The 18163-nt window shown below is 39.5% G+C and overlaps 1 protein-coding gene across 11 annotated transcripts in view; it reads right to left on the bottom strand.

Moving 5' to 3' along the window:
• The window catches only part of ATP9B (ATPase phospholipid transporting 9B), a 280439-nt gene that overhangs the window by 99101 nt on the left and 163175 nt on the right, over positions 1-18163 (bottom strand). For all 11 annotated transcript variants that reach the window (XR_015554337.1, XR_015554338.1, XM_087439362.1 and 8 more), the window contains one exon: positions 6832-6992. Coding sequence is in view for 9 of the 11 variants with exons in the window: in XM_087439362.1 (XP_087295488.1) it covers positions 6832-6992 (161 nt within the window). In the remaining 2 variants the exon portion in view is untranslated. The remainder of the gene's footprint in view (positions 1-6831; positions 6993-18163) is intronic.

Here is an 18163-nt window from a genome sequence, read left to right as displayed (position 1 = left end):
TAGAAGTTAAATAGGAGGATAGCTTCATCTTGGAGTAGAGAAGGATTTCTTAAACACACATAGGGAGTGATAACCAACAACAAAAAAGATTTATAATTTGACTATGTAGAACTAACAACTTTTTTTCATAATTTGTGGGTGAGTACAAATTCAAGCTATAGATTGAGAAAGAGTATCAGCAAACACAGAACTGAATATACATATATATCCAGAATATATAAATAACGACAAACTGCCTGACAGGGCAGATTCTGTAAGGTTTCCAGAGCTGGGAAGAATCCTCTGTGACTGGATGCTCTACCCTCTGGGCTCACGGCTCCATAGCTCCCTGCATGGCCCATGCCAGCTCCGGCCTCAGTTACTGACCCTTTCTCCTGAAGTGTAGCACCTGCGTGCAGCCAGGCAGCTCTATCTGCCCACTTTCTGCCTGGAGAATCCTGGGAGTCCAACAGGCTTCTCTCATTTTGTCCCATCTCTGTTCCTTCCAGACCAAGCTGGCAGTGTTTCTGCTGATACAACATTCTCAAAAACTTTGTGGGTCTCCCGTGTGTGTCACAGGGGTCCAGACAAGTAGACAAAAGTCACCTCCACAGACTTTTCCTGGAGAACCCCATCTATTCCTGGCTTCTGCTGAGATGGCTGAGTGGATCCATAAGCCACACACCCAATCTCTTCAGCAAAAGATTGTTCAGTCACACCGCTGGCCTTCTCTCCTGTGCATGCTTTCCAAACACTGAATCTTCTAATATTAGCATCTGCTGCAAGCTGGATAGGCTGAAAATTTCCCAAACCATCAACACTTCAGTATCATTCCTAGGTCTAAGTAAGGTTGAAAACACTCATTTCCCCAAGCATTCTACCTGGAAAATGAGGCCTTACTAAAGGTATCCAGTAGGGTAGCACAAACTTAAAATGTCACAGAAAGGGTACCTGACTTGTAAAACAAACTTGATCAAAAGCTTCTAAGAATTTTCCTTCAATAAAACTTGAAGAAAGTTGATTTCTAAGTCCTGAAGCACATTCTGCACTTGTGTTACCTGACATTTTCCATATTCCATTCTTGGTGTGCTGAATGAGCAGCACTCTGAGCAGAGCACTTGGTATTTCTTCAGGCAGTTAGCTGGTAGAACGAGAGTGTGGGCATTTCACTGGCAAGCCTCCCTCATGCTCACTGATTTGGCTGCCTGATTTATGGTAAATTAGAGGAATACCGCCTCCCAAGCCACACAAACACCCATCAACTTCAGGGCTTTAGACAACGATGCTGTATCGACAAGAGGTTCTAAAGTGTTACTCATACTGGACAGAATTATCCCCTTGTCAAACACCATTTTGCCTCTATCGTCCACATATGCCTCATGTGAGAGTAAAAACCTCTCTGACTCAGCACTAATAAGACAGTTTTTTGGATTATCAACTAGAATGTTACACACACTTCAAAGTGTATGGGCAAAAGAGGTAATAACTAAAGAGACCAGTAACTGCAAGCTTTTGACCTGAGGGACCTTCAAATGCACTGGAAAGGATTCTGACAGTTTGCTTTTGCTCATAAGTGATACAAACGATTGTGGGAACATATATTCATTTTAGAAAAAAAGTTACAAAACTAAGAGTTAAATCTTGTAATATTTTTCTTGAAAGACAAGGTAAATCGTATCGGGTGACTCAAAAATATTTTATTCTGTAAAGAAGAATTTCTATAAAACAGCTTAACTTTTTTAAATTTAAAAGCCTTTTAAGAGTGTTAGGTCAGTAGAGGAAAAAGCACTTTACTTTCCAGAACTGTGCACTTTGCAAAACAAAAAAGTATTTTAAAATTTATCCTTTATTAAATTCAAAAGCATATTTAGCAAATACTAAAATGTATTGTTATTCATATTTTATGGAAATTTTGCAAAAGGAAAACAAACTTGCTTGAATCAAATGAAAACTTTAATTCCCTAAATCAGTGTCCCATACTTTTCACATTTTACAGTTTTCATCCCTTCTGCTAAATCTGTATAACTGCATTCTCAGACTGTGAAAAACAAGGACAAGCACCATGTTGAAGTAGGCGTGAGATATTTTGGAGCTAAACAGAGGCACAGTTATAATTCTGTCTACTAAGTCTCTCCAAGCTTGACTAAACATGTTAAACATAAAATTCTTGACTGAAAAACTAGAACAAGACAGACTCGCAGAAAGCCCGATAACTTTCTCATTTTGTAAGCAGACTTTTAAAAAGGATATACAGACTAAAAAAAAATGGAGTGTGTATGTGTGAATGCTGGTATATATATCTACTTATAAATATGCACATTCATATTTATAAGTCTCTATGAATACACACATCTGAAAGCCTTTACAGAATTTATCCTCTCCTGTTATTAGGTATTATCTAGTTTTTCACTATAAATATACACAATTGAAATATAAAACATGAAAACTAGTTTTAGTCTAAAAACGCTTACAATGTATTAAAAATATTTCATTAAAAATCTATAATAAAACTTGGATATTGTTCAATGGCTTCTATCAGTTAAAGATAAAAGTGCCCTAGAAAAAAGAAGGAACAGAGTTCTCACAAGGACGTTTGCATTGTACAACAGTAGTAGTCACGAGTGAAAGTGACATCACACAACATTTCAGAACTGACAAAAGCAACAGAAATGAAGAGAAATAGGATTAACAAAAGCAAAGGAAACAAACTTGGGAATTCATAAGAAAAGAAGTTTGCTTGACAGAGAAGAGAGAGGAGACTTCTGCAGGCAGCTGAGGAAGGAAAGTAAAGGAGTGTGTTAACAGCTAACGTGTGCAGTGCCAGTCACAGTGACACAGCCGAAGAGGCAAGCGGGGCTCCCACCAGGCAGGGCTCGCACTGGGCAGTTTACACCAGGTAGGGCTCAGATCAGGCTGCTGGACCCACAGTGGGGAAGGCAAATACCAGGTAGTGGGGCTCACACTGAGTGGAGCTCACACGAGGGGGCGGGGCCCACGCTGAGAGGGGCTCACACGAGGGGTGGGGCTCACACGAGAGGTGGGGCTCACACGAGGGGCAGGGCTCACGCTGAGTGGGGCTCACGAGGGGCCATGGCTCACAGTGAGTGGGGCTCACACGAGGGGGCGGAGCTCACACCGGGCTCCCTGGCTCACGCCCTCCAGCACCAAGTGCTACAGTTGCCTGGGCTAACAGAAACGGGGCTGTGCATGGCATGCTAGGCATGTGGCCTTCTTTTCCATGGGCAGTTACAGGCTCACATTCACTTCTTAGAAGGAAGCAGTGCAGGCACTGGACTAGAAGTGGCCACGATTAGAGTCAGGGAGCCCATCTGGAAAGCTGCGACACTCATTCAAAGGAGAAATGACATCAAGGTCCTTGATCTTAGGAGCGAAAAAGTCAAGCTGAATCAGAAGGTAAAATCCACAGAATCGGTGATTGAGCAGATGGAGGGACTAGGGAAGGGAGGTTTCAAGAGCTACTTTCAGAAAAAAGGAAAATAAACCCCATTGGTATACTATGTCTGGCACTGAACTTTGTGTCACATTATTAGAAAAGAGTGAAGAAAACTAGGGACAGTACACTCATCCCACTTACAAACTTACTTTCCCTGGGCCCTTCTTCCACCAGGCTTTCCCTGAGGTGGACTATGTGCCCCGCACTAGTGAAGGTGAGAGGTAAGAACAACCCCCGGCACTCTCTGCCAGAGCCCTGAACACCTGGCCTCTAGCTGCAGCCACATTCTCGCCAGACACCAGGAAACGTGCACAGTGGAGACCAGGGTGTGTGGGAACGGGCTGAGGAGGCCTGTGGGGAGTGGGTGGCATCCAGTGGAGGAAGTGGGTGGAGGAATGATGAGCTGTGTACTCAGGTTGAATGTGGACAGACTGGGAACCGTCTGAAGGACCATCACATCTGAATGAGTGAATTCTGGCATGAGTGTTAAATAACATAGTTACACGCTGTCTACCGCCACTGACCCAGGGAGTTTTTGGGGACAAAGATGATATTCCCAGAGCCCACTTGTAGCACTCAACATGTGTCTGCGTGATAACTGTGATGACGTGTTACAGCTCAATAGATAACCTGCACACTTTCAGCTCCTCAGAGCAGTGTGGGACCTCTGTAATGGGTCTTTTCAACAAGTATGTAAGGAGCCTGACTACTTGCCAAGCGCTCTGTTGTAGGCACCAGAGTCAGCAGAAAATGGGCACATGAGGCCCCTGTCCTCACGGAGCTGGGTGAGGGGAGAGAATCAGAAAGCGAGCGAGACAAGGACAAGGGGGTCAGTGGAGATATCTGCAGAATGAAAACGGCAGATGTGACAGCAAGCTGACTAGCCGGTTCTAAGTACTGAGCAGATGAGGAAGCCTCTCTGGGGATTAGGAAAGCATTCCTGGAGAAGACATAGCTGAGGAGGCGGGCCTGACATGTGGTATGGCTGCCGTGTGGTGGGAAAAGGGGAGACACGAGGGGCTGAGAAGGCAGGCTGGCCCTGTCGGGTACACTCGTAGGCTGGGGTGAACTCTGGGGTTGACATTAGCAGGATCCCAACTCCAACAGGAACAGCGGCTAACATCTGTCCTATGCTCTACATGCACGGCGCTCAAGCTGTCCAGTGTGAGCCTGCCGCACTGTGGGCAGAGAGTGCCCACAAGACTGCGTGTTCCCAGAGGAGGGGAGAGGAGACAGACTGCCCATCCCAAACACAGCGTGAGAGAGGCCGGATGTGTTCTGGGTAGCTGCACACGAGGACCGCATCGTGTGCAGAGCCCCAAGAACAGTCTACAGCTCCACTTTTATGAGGTATAGACAAAGTTTTAGAGAAAGCTGATCTATGAATAAAGATATGCCTTTCTCTTCAAAATCCTTGCACCTAAGCATTCTATACTGTTTTATTCCATTCTATGTTACAAAAGATGGTTATTCTAGATTCATATATAATGCATGGTTTATTAGGTTTTAATTGCTCATCATGAAAATTTTCCATCATATATATTAAGAATATCTTTTAAAAAGTATCCTTTGTGAAAATTATTTATTTATTTATTTACTTATTTATTTTGAGGAAGACTAGCCCTGAACTAACATCTGATGCCAATCCTCCTCTTTTTGTTGAGGAAGATTGGCCCTGGGCTAACACTGTGCCCATCTTCCTCTACTGTATATGGGATACCACCACAGCACGGCCTGACAAGCAGTACATCGGTGTGCGCCCAGGATCCAAACCTGTGAACCTCAGGCCGCTGAACTGGAGCGCACGCACTTAACCTCTATGCCACCAGGCGGGCCCCTATTTATTTATTTTTTAATTGAGGTAACATTGGTTTATAACATTATATAAATTTAGGTGTACATCACTGTATTTCGATTTCTGTGTAGACTACATCGTGCTCACCACCCAAAGACTAATTACCATCCATCACCAAATACATGCGCCTGGTCACCCCTTTCATCCTCCTCCCTCCCCCTTTCCCCTCTGGTAACCACCAATCTAATCTCTGTATCTATGTGTTTGTTTGTTGTTGTTTTTATCTTCTATTTATGATTGAGATCATACGGTATTTGACTTTCTCCCTCTGACTTATTTCGCTTAGCATAATACCCTCAAGGTCCATCCATGTTTTTGCAAATGGCAAAATTTCATCTTTTTTTACAGCTGAGTAGTATCCCATTGTGTATATATACCCACATCTTCTTTATCATTTGTCCCTTGATGGGCACTTAGGTTGTTTCCAAGTCTTAGCTATTGTGAATAATGCTGCAATGAACATAGGGGTGCATATATCTTTAAGCATTCATATTTTCATGTTCTTTGGATAAACATCCAGCAATGGAATAACTGGATCACATGGTAATTCTATTCTCAATTTTTTTGAGGAATCTCCATACTGTTTTCCAGTGGCTGCACCAGTTTACATTCCCACCAGCAGTGTATGAGAGTTCCATTTTCTCCACATCCTCTCCAACACGTGTTATTTCTTGTCTTGTTAATTATAGCCATTCTGACAGGTGTGAGGTGATACCTCATTGTAGTTTTGATTCGCATTTCTCTAACAATTAGTGATGTTGAACATCTTTTCATGTACCTGTTGGCCATCTGTATATCTTCTTTGGAAAAATGTCTATTCAGATCTTTTGCTGATTTTTGAAATTGGGTTGTTTGTTTTTTGTAGTTGGGATGCATGAGTTCTTTACATATTCTGGATATTAACTCCTTATCAGATATATGGTTTGCAAATATCTTCTCTCAACTGTTAGGTAAAATGGACTTCTATATATATTTATATTATAAATATTAGTCTTTAAATTAAATAGACATCTTTAATTTAAATAGACATCTAATATTAACTATTCATATGCAAACCTTGAGTTAGATGGGTTATCATTTTGAATAACTGTTCATATTAAAAGACCGCCCCACTCAAAATTTGATCTGTCTATCTGGACAGATATATTAGATGGTCTCTGAAATATAGGTAACTTTAAAATGTCAATGATTGCATACAGATCCAAGAACACTGGAAATAAAAAGTCTGTCAGCAATAAACAAAAATCTGAATCCAACAAAATAGTTTATGTTTTATCAAGAATTCTCTCCCAACAGTTGAAGATTATATTAGCAATACATTTATATAAGGAAAAGTATCAGATTTCTAGATTATTCTAACAAAACTGATTTTGCCCCCACAAAAGATTTTCTACAGAAGGATTCCTTAAGATTCATTAGCATTCTCGGCTCCTTCCTCAATAGCTTTGTGTGGATAATTTCTTTCACATTGAGAAAGATAAATTTCAATAAAATCATATTCAGTGAAACTAGACATTTGTTTTATCTTAATTCTTAAACCTACCTTATGGGAATGATGTAGGAAAACAGAAGGAGGAACCGAAAAAGATTGCGGTACCACGGGCCTACAAATCCTTGTAAGGTTACCATAACAACGGAGAGAGCAACTAAAGCCAAAAACAGCGCTTTGGTCAGCTGATTAAGTTCAAGGTCCAACAAACCAACCTGAAAGAAACACACAAAATTAAGACATAACCATAATGTCCCTAATATTACCAATTTGATTACACGATAGTTATGACATCCTTAAGTTTTTCTTGTTATTAGCCTTGATTATAATGGAATACAAAAATGTATTAACTATATACTTTTCTCCTGAAAAGCCTCAGTTTTAGGCAGAATTTCTGAAAATGAGTCATTATCCACAGAGGAATTCCAGAAAAGGTCTACTGAGAAAAAATGAGTCCAGAGTATCCCACCACAAAACACTGAGACACGTTGTCTTGATGGCCACGTCATGACAGCCTACGAGGACAAAGCTGGACACGAGATGACAGGTGTGAGGAAGGACACTGGGAACCTGGTTAGCTCTCCGGGGAGTGGATGCACGCTATCTTCTGCACGTGTTACGTCCGGTAACTGAAGTTAAGTGCATCCCCCCTTTAAGGGTTTTATTCAGACTGAGGACTCCAAGAGCAGGCCAGTCTGTCTGTCATCTCCATCTGCCAACAGTGTCTCTGAAAAGGAGTTCTCTGAATTAAGAAAAGCAACCGACAGGGTAGTTAGCTTGTAATGAAAAACCTTTTGATTTGCACAAATCCTACACATTAGGTTCTGCTAGCAAGGTAGACAACACTCAAATTCATTCTGTGCATTCACCAGCTGAGCAAAATGTGATGGAAAATTGTGGCAATAAGAATTAGTTCAATTTTTTTTGTGTGTGTGTGAGGAAGATCAGCCCTGAGCTAACATCCATGCCAATCCTCCTCTTTTTTGCTGAGGAAGACTGGCCCTGAGCTAACATCCGTGCCCATCTTCCTCCACTTTATGTGGGATGCTACCACAGCATGGCCTGACAAGCGGTGTGCGCCCGGGATCTGAACCCGAGCCGCCAGCAGTGGAGCGCGCACACTTAACTGCTAAGCCACGGAGCCGGCCCCCTTAGTTCAATTTTTTTTGTTGCATCTGTGTAGAATCTTGGGAGCAATGAGAACTAGGAACCCAGATGGGTTTCATTCTACAAGTGTAGTGAATATAGCTCTTCTGAAGCACGCAACTTCCATTCTGAGCTTCAGCAATCTCTATGAAGTCTTTCTCCTTGCTTAGTTTCATTGCTGAAAGACCACAATGCAATACAGTGTGTGGGGTGGAGGGTACTGGGCTTTGTAGAAAGGCTTTAGAACCAGACAGAGGGAGAAGTGATGCCGCACAGCCATTAAAGATTCCTCAGGACTCTGAATTTAGGCTAATTTGAATGCTGGCTCTGCCACTTGCTGTATAACCTTGGGCAGGCTGAGCATCAGTTTTCATTATCTGTAAAACGGGGTTATAACAGTGCCTTCGTAAGAGGACTCGGGATTAAGTGAGCTGACACACAGCACAGAGAGCACAGCTCCTGGTACAGAGTAAGCCTATCTGTATGTTATTATTATTCTCATTATTTTAATTATTAAAATCTTGGATATGAATTTCTGCTTACTAATTGGGTGACCTTGGGGAATGTCTTTACACTCTTTAAGGCTCAGTTTTCTCATCTGTAAACAGGTGTTACTCATCGACTAACAGAGGTGCCTGGAGGAGCCCAGACAACGTGGAGTCACACAGGGTCCTGGGCACTGGCAAGCTCATGGTCACTACTGGTCACTCTGAGGCCTGGGCATAGCAAGCATTTAGCAGAACTGCTTACTCATGATTTATTTTATTTATTTATTTTTTTTGTGAGGAAGATCAGCCCTGAGCTAACATCCATGCCAATCCTCCTCTTTTTGCTGAGGAAGACAGGCTCTGAGCTAACATCTATTGCCAATGTTCCTCCTTTTTTTTTCCCCCAAAGCCCCAGTAGATAGTTGTATGTCATAGTTGCAGATCCTTCTAGTTGCTGTATGTGGGACACCGCCTCACCATGGCTGGAGAAGTGGTGCATCGGTGCACGCCTGGGGTTCCGGACCCAGGCCCGAACCCGGGGCCGCCAGTAGCGGAGCGCACGCACTTAACCGCTAAGCCACGGGGCTGGCCCCTTACTCATGATTTATATGGCACTAACAGAAGACTGAATCCTTTCAGGTTAGTCATCTATCTGCCATCTGAGTTTCTACTGAATCTGGTACAAATTTGGAAAAAGAGTAATTATAAAAGAAAACATGAATGCCAAAACTTTGATAAAATAAATGGGATACTATAATTCTCAAATTAAAAAGTTTGAGAATTACTGAGCTAATAATTTGGTTTATTTTATAGTGCCTTTTGAAAATTCATAACTTTGGCCAATAAGAAGCTACATCTCATATATTTAGTTTATATCTGGTTTTGATTAATTTTTGCCACAAACTCTCATAAGAACATTAGAACCTGTAGTTAGGAAGAAAACAAAACTTTTGTCAGAAAATCTATTAAGTGTAGCTGTGAAGAAAATTCATCCATTAAACAAATAAATTTAAATGTCTACTACATTTTTGGCTAAACTCTAAGGTTATGAAAAATGAGTAAACTATGAGAGAAACAGCCAACTCAGCAGGAAAAATAAGATGAACACCAGTAAGATACGCTATAAAAGAGAATTATAAAACAGAAAGTTTTCTTCTGTAACCAAGCTTACAGATTAAGTCGCTTCTTAGAGCTCACAATCAGCACTGCTGTTGGTTAACAGTCCACGGCCTTTACAGCAGTGCAGACACGATGGGAACGACAACAGGGACCTGGGAGCAACACGACCGACATCTGTCTAGAGTGTGGATTCTACTTCCACACCAAACCAGGGCACTGCAGGGTCTGCTCGGATGATGGGGAGCCACGGGCCCCTGCGGAGGCCCTGGAAGGGGAGCGGACCCCTCACAGGCCCCGGCCCCCCGGGGCCCCAGCACCACAAGCTCCACCCTCCTGCAGACCCCACCTCTGCCAGGCCCCGTCCCCACCCCTGTGCAGACCAGACCCCAGGAGGAAAGCCCAGGCCTGTGAGCCATGGTCTCCTCTGGCCACGTACTATACAGCCTCCTAACTAAGGAGACTTCACACAAAAGCTAGTCATCATTTTTACATGGGGTATCTACTCAAATTTTGATGTGCCAGTAGATGAGACCCTTCCCAGGCCAGTTTTCAACGCAAAGTCGTTGGTGTCCTGCGGCAAAGCACAGTGTCTCCCAGTGTCACCTTCTGGCCAAGTGAATGTGTGGGAAGTGCGGTCCCCATCTCCAGGCTCTGCACAGAACCCGCAGTGCCGCCACCTCCCCGGACGACAAACAGGCTGGAAAGGAGCCCATCTGCGGTTCTGGACCCTCCTGACAGCGCGGCCGGGATGGGCTTCCCTGAGAACCGGTGGGGAGGACCACGGCGTCTGATTCATCAACTCCATTTAGAAAGCAGCACAACGAGGACAAATATCTTGCAATTTCCGCCACTTCAACTACTACATAGTTTATGCTTGAATTATTGAGAAAAATAGGTTTTTGGATTAAAATGAAGAAAAATTAAGCCAGGGAAGCAGAGCATGTTTCAAAGCCCAGATCCTTTTGCTGTGACAAAGGCGGTCTAAGTTTCAGGCCTCACTGAGGGTCAGATGAAGTCATTATTCATTCAGTCAGGGAAAAAAGACTCAATTACCTCAACCTAAAGATGCTATCAATGAATGCAAAGTGCATATTTTACTCTATTCATCCAAATCCCATTAAAAAGTGAAAGGAATGATTTAATCTGGCCTTCAGAGTTAGTCTTTTTTTGTAATAAAATAAAGAATCACTGTCTTGCAAAATGCATAACCACTACCTCACACGTTTCCCCTGCATCATACAGTGAAAAACTGTGAAAACAGGGACAACAACAGGCAGAAATGACCACAAAGTTTCCTTTGAAAAAATGCCTCATATAGGATGGAAACATCAAAAGCGGCCCACTGCACAATGATATGCAGATAATTCAAAGTATTAATACCTTTCTAATTGAGGAAGACAGATGTGGTCAGTTGCTTGACTAGTGGATGTACCAGTTCTGAAGCTGACTAACATCTTTTCCAACTCCCTTCTAATTTAAAGGAAAGCAATAAAAAGTTCAGCAGAGTAAAATACAACTTTTCAGTGAGGGATTGTTCCTTGCATTCTTTCAGGCAGTAGTCTTTTCTGAACTACAACAATTCTTCCTGGAATATAACTACAACCAAGCTATAGTATATAATATAATCTTAATTTTTTTTTTTTTGGTCAATTCTAACAAAACAGTGAGAAGAAAAGATATATTTCAACACTTGTATTTTTTTAAAAGTTCACTTTCAATTAATAGTTAACCTTTTTACACTCATTTCTCTAAAACACCCTTAAAAGTTTCTTCATCTCATCTAAAATGCAATCTGGACTCTTAAAATATATTCAATATAGAAACAATTAACTTATAATAAAGTTACAGATTCTATAAAGAAGGTAGTAACTTGAGTTTTGATGTGAATCTCTTCCTTCTTTAAAAAATTTCTTAAAACACTTAACAGACCAGATACCTTTTGCTATGATAGCAAAACCTTTTCACACATAAAATATATTATTAATCACTTGAAGTAATTATGACTGCACAGGAAAAGGTAAATTAAGTACAGTGAGAAGTAATTTTCAACATTTATTGTAATTTCCTATATTAGTAAAGCAAATTTTCTTCTACTTGTCATAATATTTGTTTTATCTGAAACAACTGTGATAACAAAATTAAATACGCTACTGGAAATTTTAATCTCCAAGGGAAAATTTGTGCATAATGTCTAAGCTACCACAATGGTTCTGCAGAGGGGCTGTTCTAGGATAATGAACACAATAATTGCCTGTATAATCTAAAACGCTACTAATGGCAACGATCACAAATCCACTTAGCTCCTTTTTAATTTATGTACCAAGTTTTAAACAGCTAATGGTTCTCAGTAAAATAATGGTTTATACCAACAATAAAGGGTGAATACGGTATTCTCCTGCTTAATCAAGAAAAGATCAGTGAGGTTTATTTTTTAATGGATGCGTCGACGAATGAGAATCCACCTTATCTCCGTAACACTGCACCATTCCAATCCATCTCAGAGTTAAACTTCCCATCATGCTACCAAGTCCCTCAGAAATCGATGTTCACACCACACTGGAACAAAAGTCCCATGTCAGAAAGACTCAGTAACAGACAGAACAAAAGGCCTAAGCACAACTAACTGCTGATCACATGGCATTATCCCTGGATTAACATTATGTGAACATCAAAATACTTTTACCATTCTTTTAAAACACACATTGACTTATTTATTACATGGAAGTATTTTAGAATAGCAAAATAATAAGATGCAAAATGTCAAAAAGCCAATTTAAACTCTTGCAGAAAGCTAAATATTATTTTAATTTGTCCTATATTTTCCCTGTAAATACATCACAATTTGAAAAAGAGAAAAGCCTCCAAACTAATAGGTAATTCACTCAAGATGATTCTCCACAGGCAGAAGCACGGCTTTATACATGAAAGATTACCTAGGGGAAAAAATAACGTAACTGTTAATGTTATCTTTTAGTAGCCACACTATTCTCGACCAGCCCACCAGTCCCTCCTCATTCAGAATGAGGATTGTGACTACAAAATTAACTTGGGCTATGCCTTAACCTAATTGAAATTCCTATAAAGAGCACATTTCTTTTAAATATCTTTGAAACAAATCAGCCCTATATTTTCCACTTTTAGAAGAATCTTAAGAAACAAGAAAAAATAAGTAATTTTCAGACCTTCATTTGTATTTCTGTATTTCAAATAATTGAAACTAATACACTAAATCTAACTCCTAAGTCTTACAGCAATAACTTTTTCCATTTTGGAGTTTAAATTAAAAGTATTAGTTTTTAAAAAGTGATGCTATGTGGCCTTTTTTCTTCTTCTCAAGTTTATTTATTTACTCATTTCTGGATATGAACTACTAAGTCTGAAGTGTCTGTTGTACATGCAGGGTGGCCGCATACCGTAGATGTGTCTGAGCCATTATCGTTTATCGCCTCACTGATCTGCGAAATAAGAAGCGTTTCTTTTAGCCATTCTAGTCTATTGGCTCAATACTCTGTGCTTTAAAACCTCCCCACACAAGTATCAGTGCGACAATTCTTCATGACAATATATCACCTTAATTTTTAAAAAATCAAAATCTGTATTTACACAACAAACATTTTAAAGTCTATTTTGAAAGAATATTTCACATCTTACATCTTCACCTACCAACACCTTTTGCATGATTATTCTATATTCAGCATTTCAAGTTTTTTCCTTGCTTACTATGTAGTTATTACCTAAGATGTTTTTCCTCAAATATTTAACATTTAAAAAGAAAATAGGGTCATTATATTTTTTATATAAGCAAAAAAAGTATTAGTGCAAGGCCCAGCTACTCAGCAAGGAAATAAAACCACTTTCCATGTCAACGTGAGGAACTTAAGGAGCAAACTCAAAGAACAACGCGCCCGGTTTACACAAACTCCATCAGCTCCGTGTTTAGGACACTGCGCACTGTCAGGTCGCTTTGTCAGCTGGCCCACAATAAACATGATGTTAAGGGTGAAATTATTCCTAAAATCTGTAAACATAGTACTTACTAAGTTTGATGGGGCTCCATGAATGCAGAATGAGGCGATATTCTCAAACTGCTGACCTTTCAGATCATCGGAGAAATTTCAGTACTCGCACTGGCATTTCCTATAACACATATGCACTCAAGCTATAATCCTCAAAAATGCCAGAAGACAGCACGTCATCTATGAACATACATATACACACACCTCAGATTTGTTTCTGCTGAACTAAGGCTTACTTCATCCATTCACACAGGACAATCTGGTCACACCAGCCACTGTCGGACAGCCTCCTCTGTCATATCAGAACCTTTGTTCAAGTATAACCAGTATATCAAAAACCATCAAGTTTAAAGCAATAGAGTGACTTAAAAATTAGCGGTAAGTTAAATTGATTTTTAATAATTATTATAAATTATTTCAAATATTCTCAACTTGTGACACATCAAAGCCAAATTTAAAACAAAAATGAGTATGCAAAAATATGCAAAACAGTCTGGAAATTATTTGGAAACTTAATTTGCACTCTATGTACACAAATTACATTAAAATCCAGCACTGACTATTAAGAGAACCCTGTAACTTTCTCATGTACAGCACTCCTGATCTCACTTCACAACAGTCCATGTAGTTTATTTGAAAACAAAGGATGTAAGGAGACTAAAGCGTACAAATCATCATGATCCCAACACCATGCTGGATACGGTTTGTGTGCGCTGCTCACTGCCACTTCCCTGCTGACATTGTGTTGTTGTCTGTAAATTACCGTTTTGTAGCTGGTGAGAGAGAGCAAAACGAAGGGGTGGCATGTGGTGGCTCAGCCAGCAGAGGGCACTCAAGTGTGATGCTTGTTTTTTTGAATTCTGAAAGCCTGTTTTTGGTGAGAAAAGCAGAACTTCGATCTCTAATTCAACCAATTCAGTATATTTAATTTGTCATGCAGAATTCAAGACAGAATTTATAGACTTTAACATGCTAGATTATATATAGGGGGGAAATTTCCTAAATAAAAATTTATTGTCATATAAGGAATCATATTTAAAGATATGACATCCAAAATACTAGAGGTAATAAGCACAGTAGTATGGTGCTAAGGCTCTTTGAAGATTTAGATCTACAAACTAAGTTGATAAAATTGTAACAACAGCTTACAATAATGGTTTCGAGATCCTGCGTATATTTACCTTATTTTTGTCTTAACAATGTAGGAAGCTATCAATTCTAAATGGCTTTGCCAAGATCACCCACCAACTTAGAATAATTGCATCAATAACCTAAGCTATCCACTGACACCAGACACCTCAAGATTCAACATCATTTATATAAGTGAAATTTGAGCTCAGGCATTTGGATTTCAATCTAATCTAATTAAATAAGCAGTTTATTTTGGTAATTTTATATTTATTTTAACACATATTTCACAAATAGCATTAACCTCATCTTGAATCCTTACTATCTAAAAACACAATACCCATGAGTTTAGGAAGTAGTAATGCAAGATAAAAAAAAAAAAAAAGGTCTGGGAAAACCTCAGTAAGAGCAGATTCTGCCCATGGTTACCGGTACAAGAGCAACCTTCAATACGCCTAGGCACTTGGGCTGTTTTATGATTCTTCACAGTCTTTAGAAGACCCACAGTCTTGGGAATTCTTTTTGTCCCTCAGAACATGAAATAGATTTTTCTAATAATAACTGTAAATGGAACTGATATTCTTAAAGAAAGGCTTTTTTATTAGGAGTCTTAAAATTTTAAGAATGAGAAGACCTAAATTTCTTGTAAAACTACTGAAATATGTGGCAGTCATCACCTTTCATTTTCTAGTCTATTGTCAATAGTCCATACTGAAGAGATTATACTACTTAGCACATTTTTCTTCTGGGACGTATGTGCATGTGTTTGTCTTTTCATTTTCTCCTGAATGTGGCAAATCCCTTATTTTAAACATCTTTGTGTGAGAGTGTGTTTTAGAAACACTTAAAATATTCACTTAAATATAATTTATAAAATATATTATTGAATAGAAAATAATTTTGTGTTTTTAAGTATATTAATACTACTACTACTAAAATTTGGGCTCTATTAATACTGTTAAGGAAATTACTAAATGTATAGCCAGGGCTTCTAGCGCTGTGGCGTCCTGAAATTCCCAAGCACAATGACTATTTCCGTTCAGGGAACCCTCTGAAGTCCTTTCCAAGAGCTAAAAAATTATTTGATACCTTTCTAATATCTGGAAGGTGAGGTATTGAAGGAATTATTCTTGTAAGTGGCTTGGAGCTACTGGACGATAGATGAAGGGAAAAGGCTGAGACTTAGCAGAGGAAAACAGATCGGAACACTCCTTTCCCCAAGCAAAGTGCAAATTAGAGAACCCACATGGCAGCGAGGTGCAGGGAACTGCCGGAGCAGCCAGGTGCCAGACCAGCCCTTCTCCCTGGAGCCTGCCTGCGACATAGCCATGAGAATTGCTGGAGTTTTTTTATTTATTTAAATTGCATGGAATGAGGGGAAAAACACCTTTCCACCTGATTATTTTCCTTACAAAATTTAGGGAAAGGGAATGGTTAAATTTTTATTAGTAAATGAGGTCATTAATTTAAAAGAAACTTGAACTTCCAGCCCTAGATTCTCTTCATTGGAGGTCATGATACAGATGAGTTTCTATGATAAACTCAGACATTTGTTCAGTGATTAATTTCAAAATGTTACCATCTAGATTTTTCCTTTGGCACACCAACAAGTATAACGTATTTAATGTTTGTATAAGGGGATTTAATAAACACTAGTTAACAATATTTTTATATAATAGTTTCCAGAAAGTCTGATTTCATTAAGGATTACTTCAGTCAAATACTATACATAGCACTATGAAGTTGCTGATCCTAAGTAACAGTATCCTAGGGGGAAAAAAAGATGACAATCAGCAGGAAAATTCCTTAATGCTTCATTGCTCTCGTGGGGTGGAGTTTTGTTTAGCATGTTTTCACATCTCGATTCTCTGTAGGCGGCTCTACTAGAATTCACACTGTACCACGAAGCTTGCTGAGTGACACAAAGGCTGTGACAGTGTCCAGTAATGTGTCACTATCTCCTTCACTGTTTCTTGGTTTGTGTAAACATGTGGGAATTTATGGACCATGTAAGGTTTCCACCCCAATCTACAGATGTCTGGCACCCATCCCTACATAAAACCACTCAGTAGTGTTTTTAAATCAAGAGTCATGAGCTGACTTAACAAGATCTATGACTAACATATTTATTGGAATCAAAACTATGATCACTATTTCACTAAATTCATGAAATTCCCTTGCAATGAAATGCATATTACCTATCTTTAATTATATTAAAAATGTAAAGATATATAAAATGCTGACCAGTGTTTGAAACACCTCAGAATTACTATTATCTTGAACAAAATAACTAGGTTCTGTCCATTTCCTCTCCCACCCACACATCAGCACAACTAGCTACTAACCAAAAGTTAATAGTAGGTAAACATTTTAATTTGTAATGCAGCACAGCAGAACGGCAGACATAGAATGGCAGAAAATGAGAGAAAGAATGAAGGAAAGTTATCATATTGGTCTAACATCTAACTTTGAATCAATCCAGGATTCTTGTGATTTGCATTCATTTGCGAGGAAAATAAAATTTAGCAGATTTGCTGGAAATTTTAAGTGATAAGCGTAATATAGTTAAATAAACTTTTCATCTTGCTTAAACACTCTTTTATTATTAAAACTGTCTATTTAAGAGGTTTATTACTGGTATCTTGGCAAAATGTAATACTATTTTAAACCATCTAAAATTTTTGCATTACTATACATCTTCAAAGACATTTTATGAACCATTTCATACTTAACGGCTTGTAAGCAATCCCAAGAATTGGGAATTGTGTGAAAAGTTGCCCAGATTGACAGATAAAGTGAAAAGGTCTGTATTAATTTCCAAATAAAGAAATGCATGGCGTGGTATCTCACGATGATTATACTCTAAAGTACCAATTAGAACGCATCAGAAACTAGAGCAAGTTGACACTCTACAATAAAGCAAATAATTTCCAGTTGGAGGGGCAGAAAATGTTAATACGCAATGTTCAAGACTACAAGAATCTTTGTAAAAGGAAGTAGCTAATCAGGTTTAATGATGCATGTCAGGAAGCCACAGTATGCAGGGAAACACAGCTGGCTTCATTTTGTAAACTATTTGATATACACATCTTTCTAGTTCACGATTATCAGCTGTGCCAGTGCCACAGGGGACAGTTTAGGCTTCCAATCAGGATATTCTTCTTGTTCTCTAAGTTACAGGTAAAACACATTAACGTAACACGGTGCTATGGGACAGTTTAGGCTTCCAGTCAGGATATTCTTCTTGTTCTCTAAGTTACAGGTAAAATACATTAACGTAATCCGGTGCTATGGGACAGTTTAGGCTTCCAGTCAGGATATTCTTCTTGTTCTCTAAGTTACAGGTAAAACACATTAACGTAACACGGTGCTATGGGATAGTGCCCTGACTAAAGCTGAGCCGCTTATGAAAGAGGATTAAAGACGCCTCCTGTAAAATGTCGTGGAGACAATCTTGCCAGCCTAAACAGGCTGCTAAGCTCTTGAAGC

Source organism: Ceratotherium simum, chromosome 14 (genome assembly GCF_057802395.1).
Source record: "Ceratotherium simum simum isolate JZ-2026a chromosome 14, ASM5780239v1, whole genome shotgun sequence".
Classification (NCBI taxonomy): domain Eukaryota; kingdom Metazoa; phylum Chordata; class Mammalia; order Perissodactyla; family Rhinocerotidae; genus Ceratotherium; species Ceratotherium simum.
The sequence above is the reverse complement of the archived record's forward strand: the minus strand, read 5'-3'. Positions and strand labels throughout refer to the sequence as shown.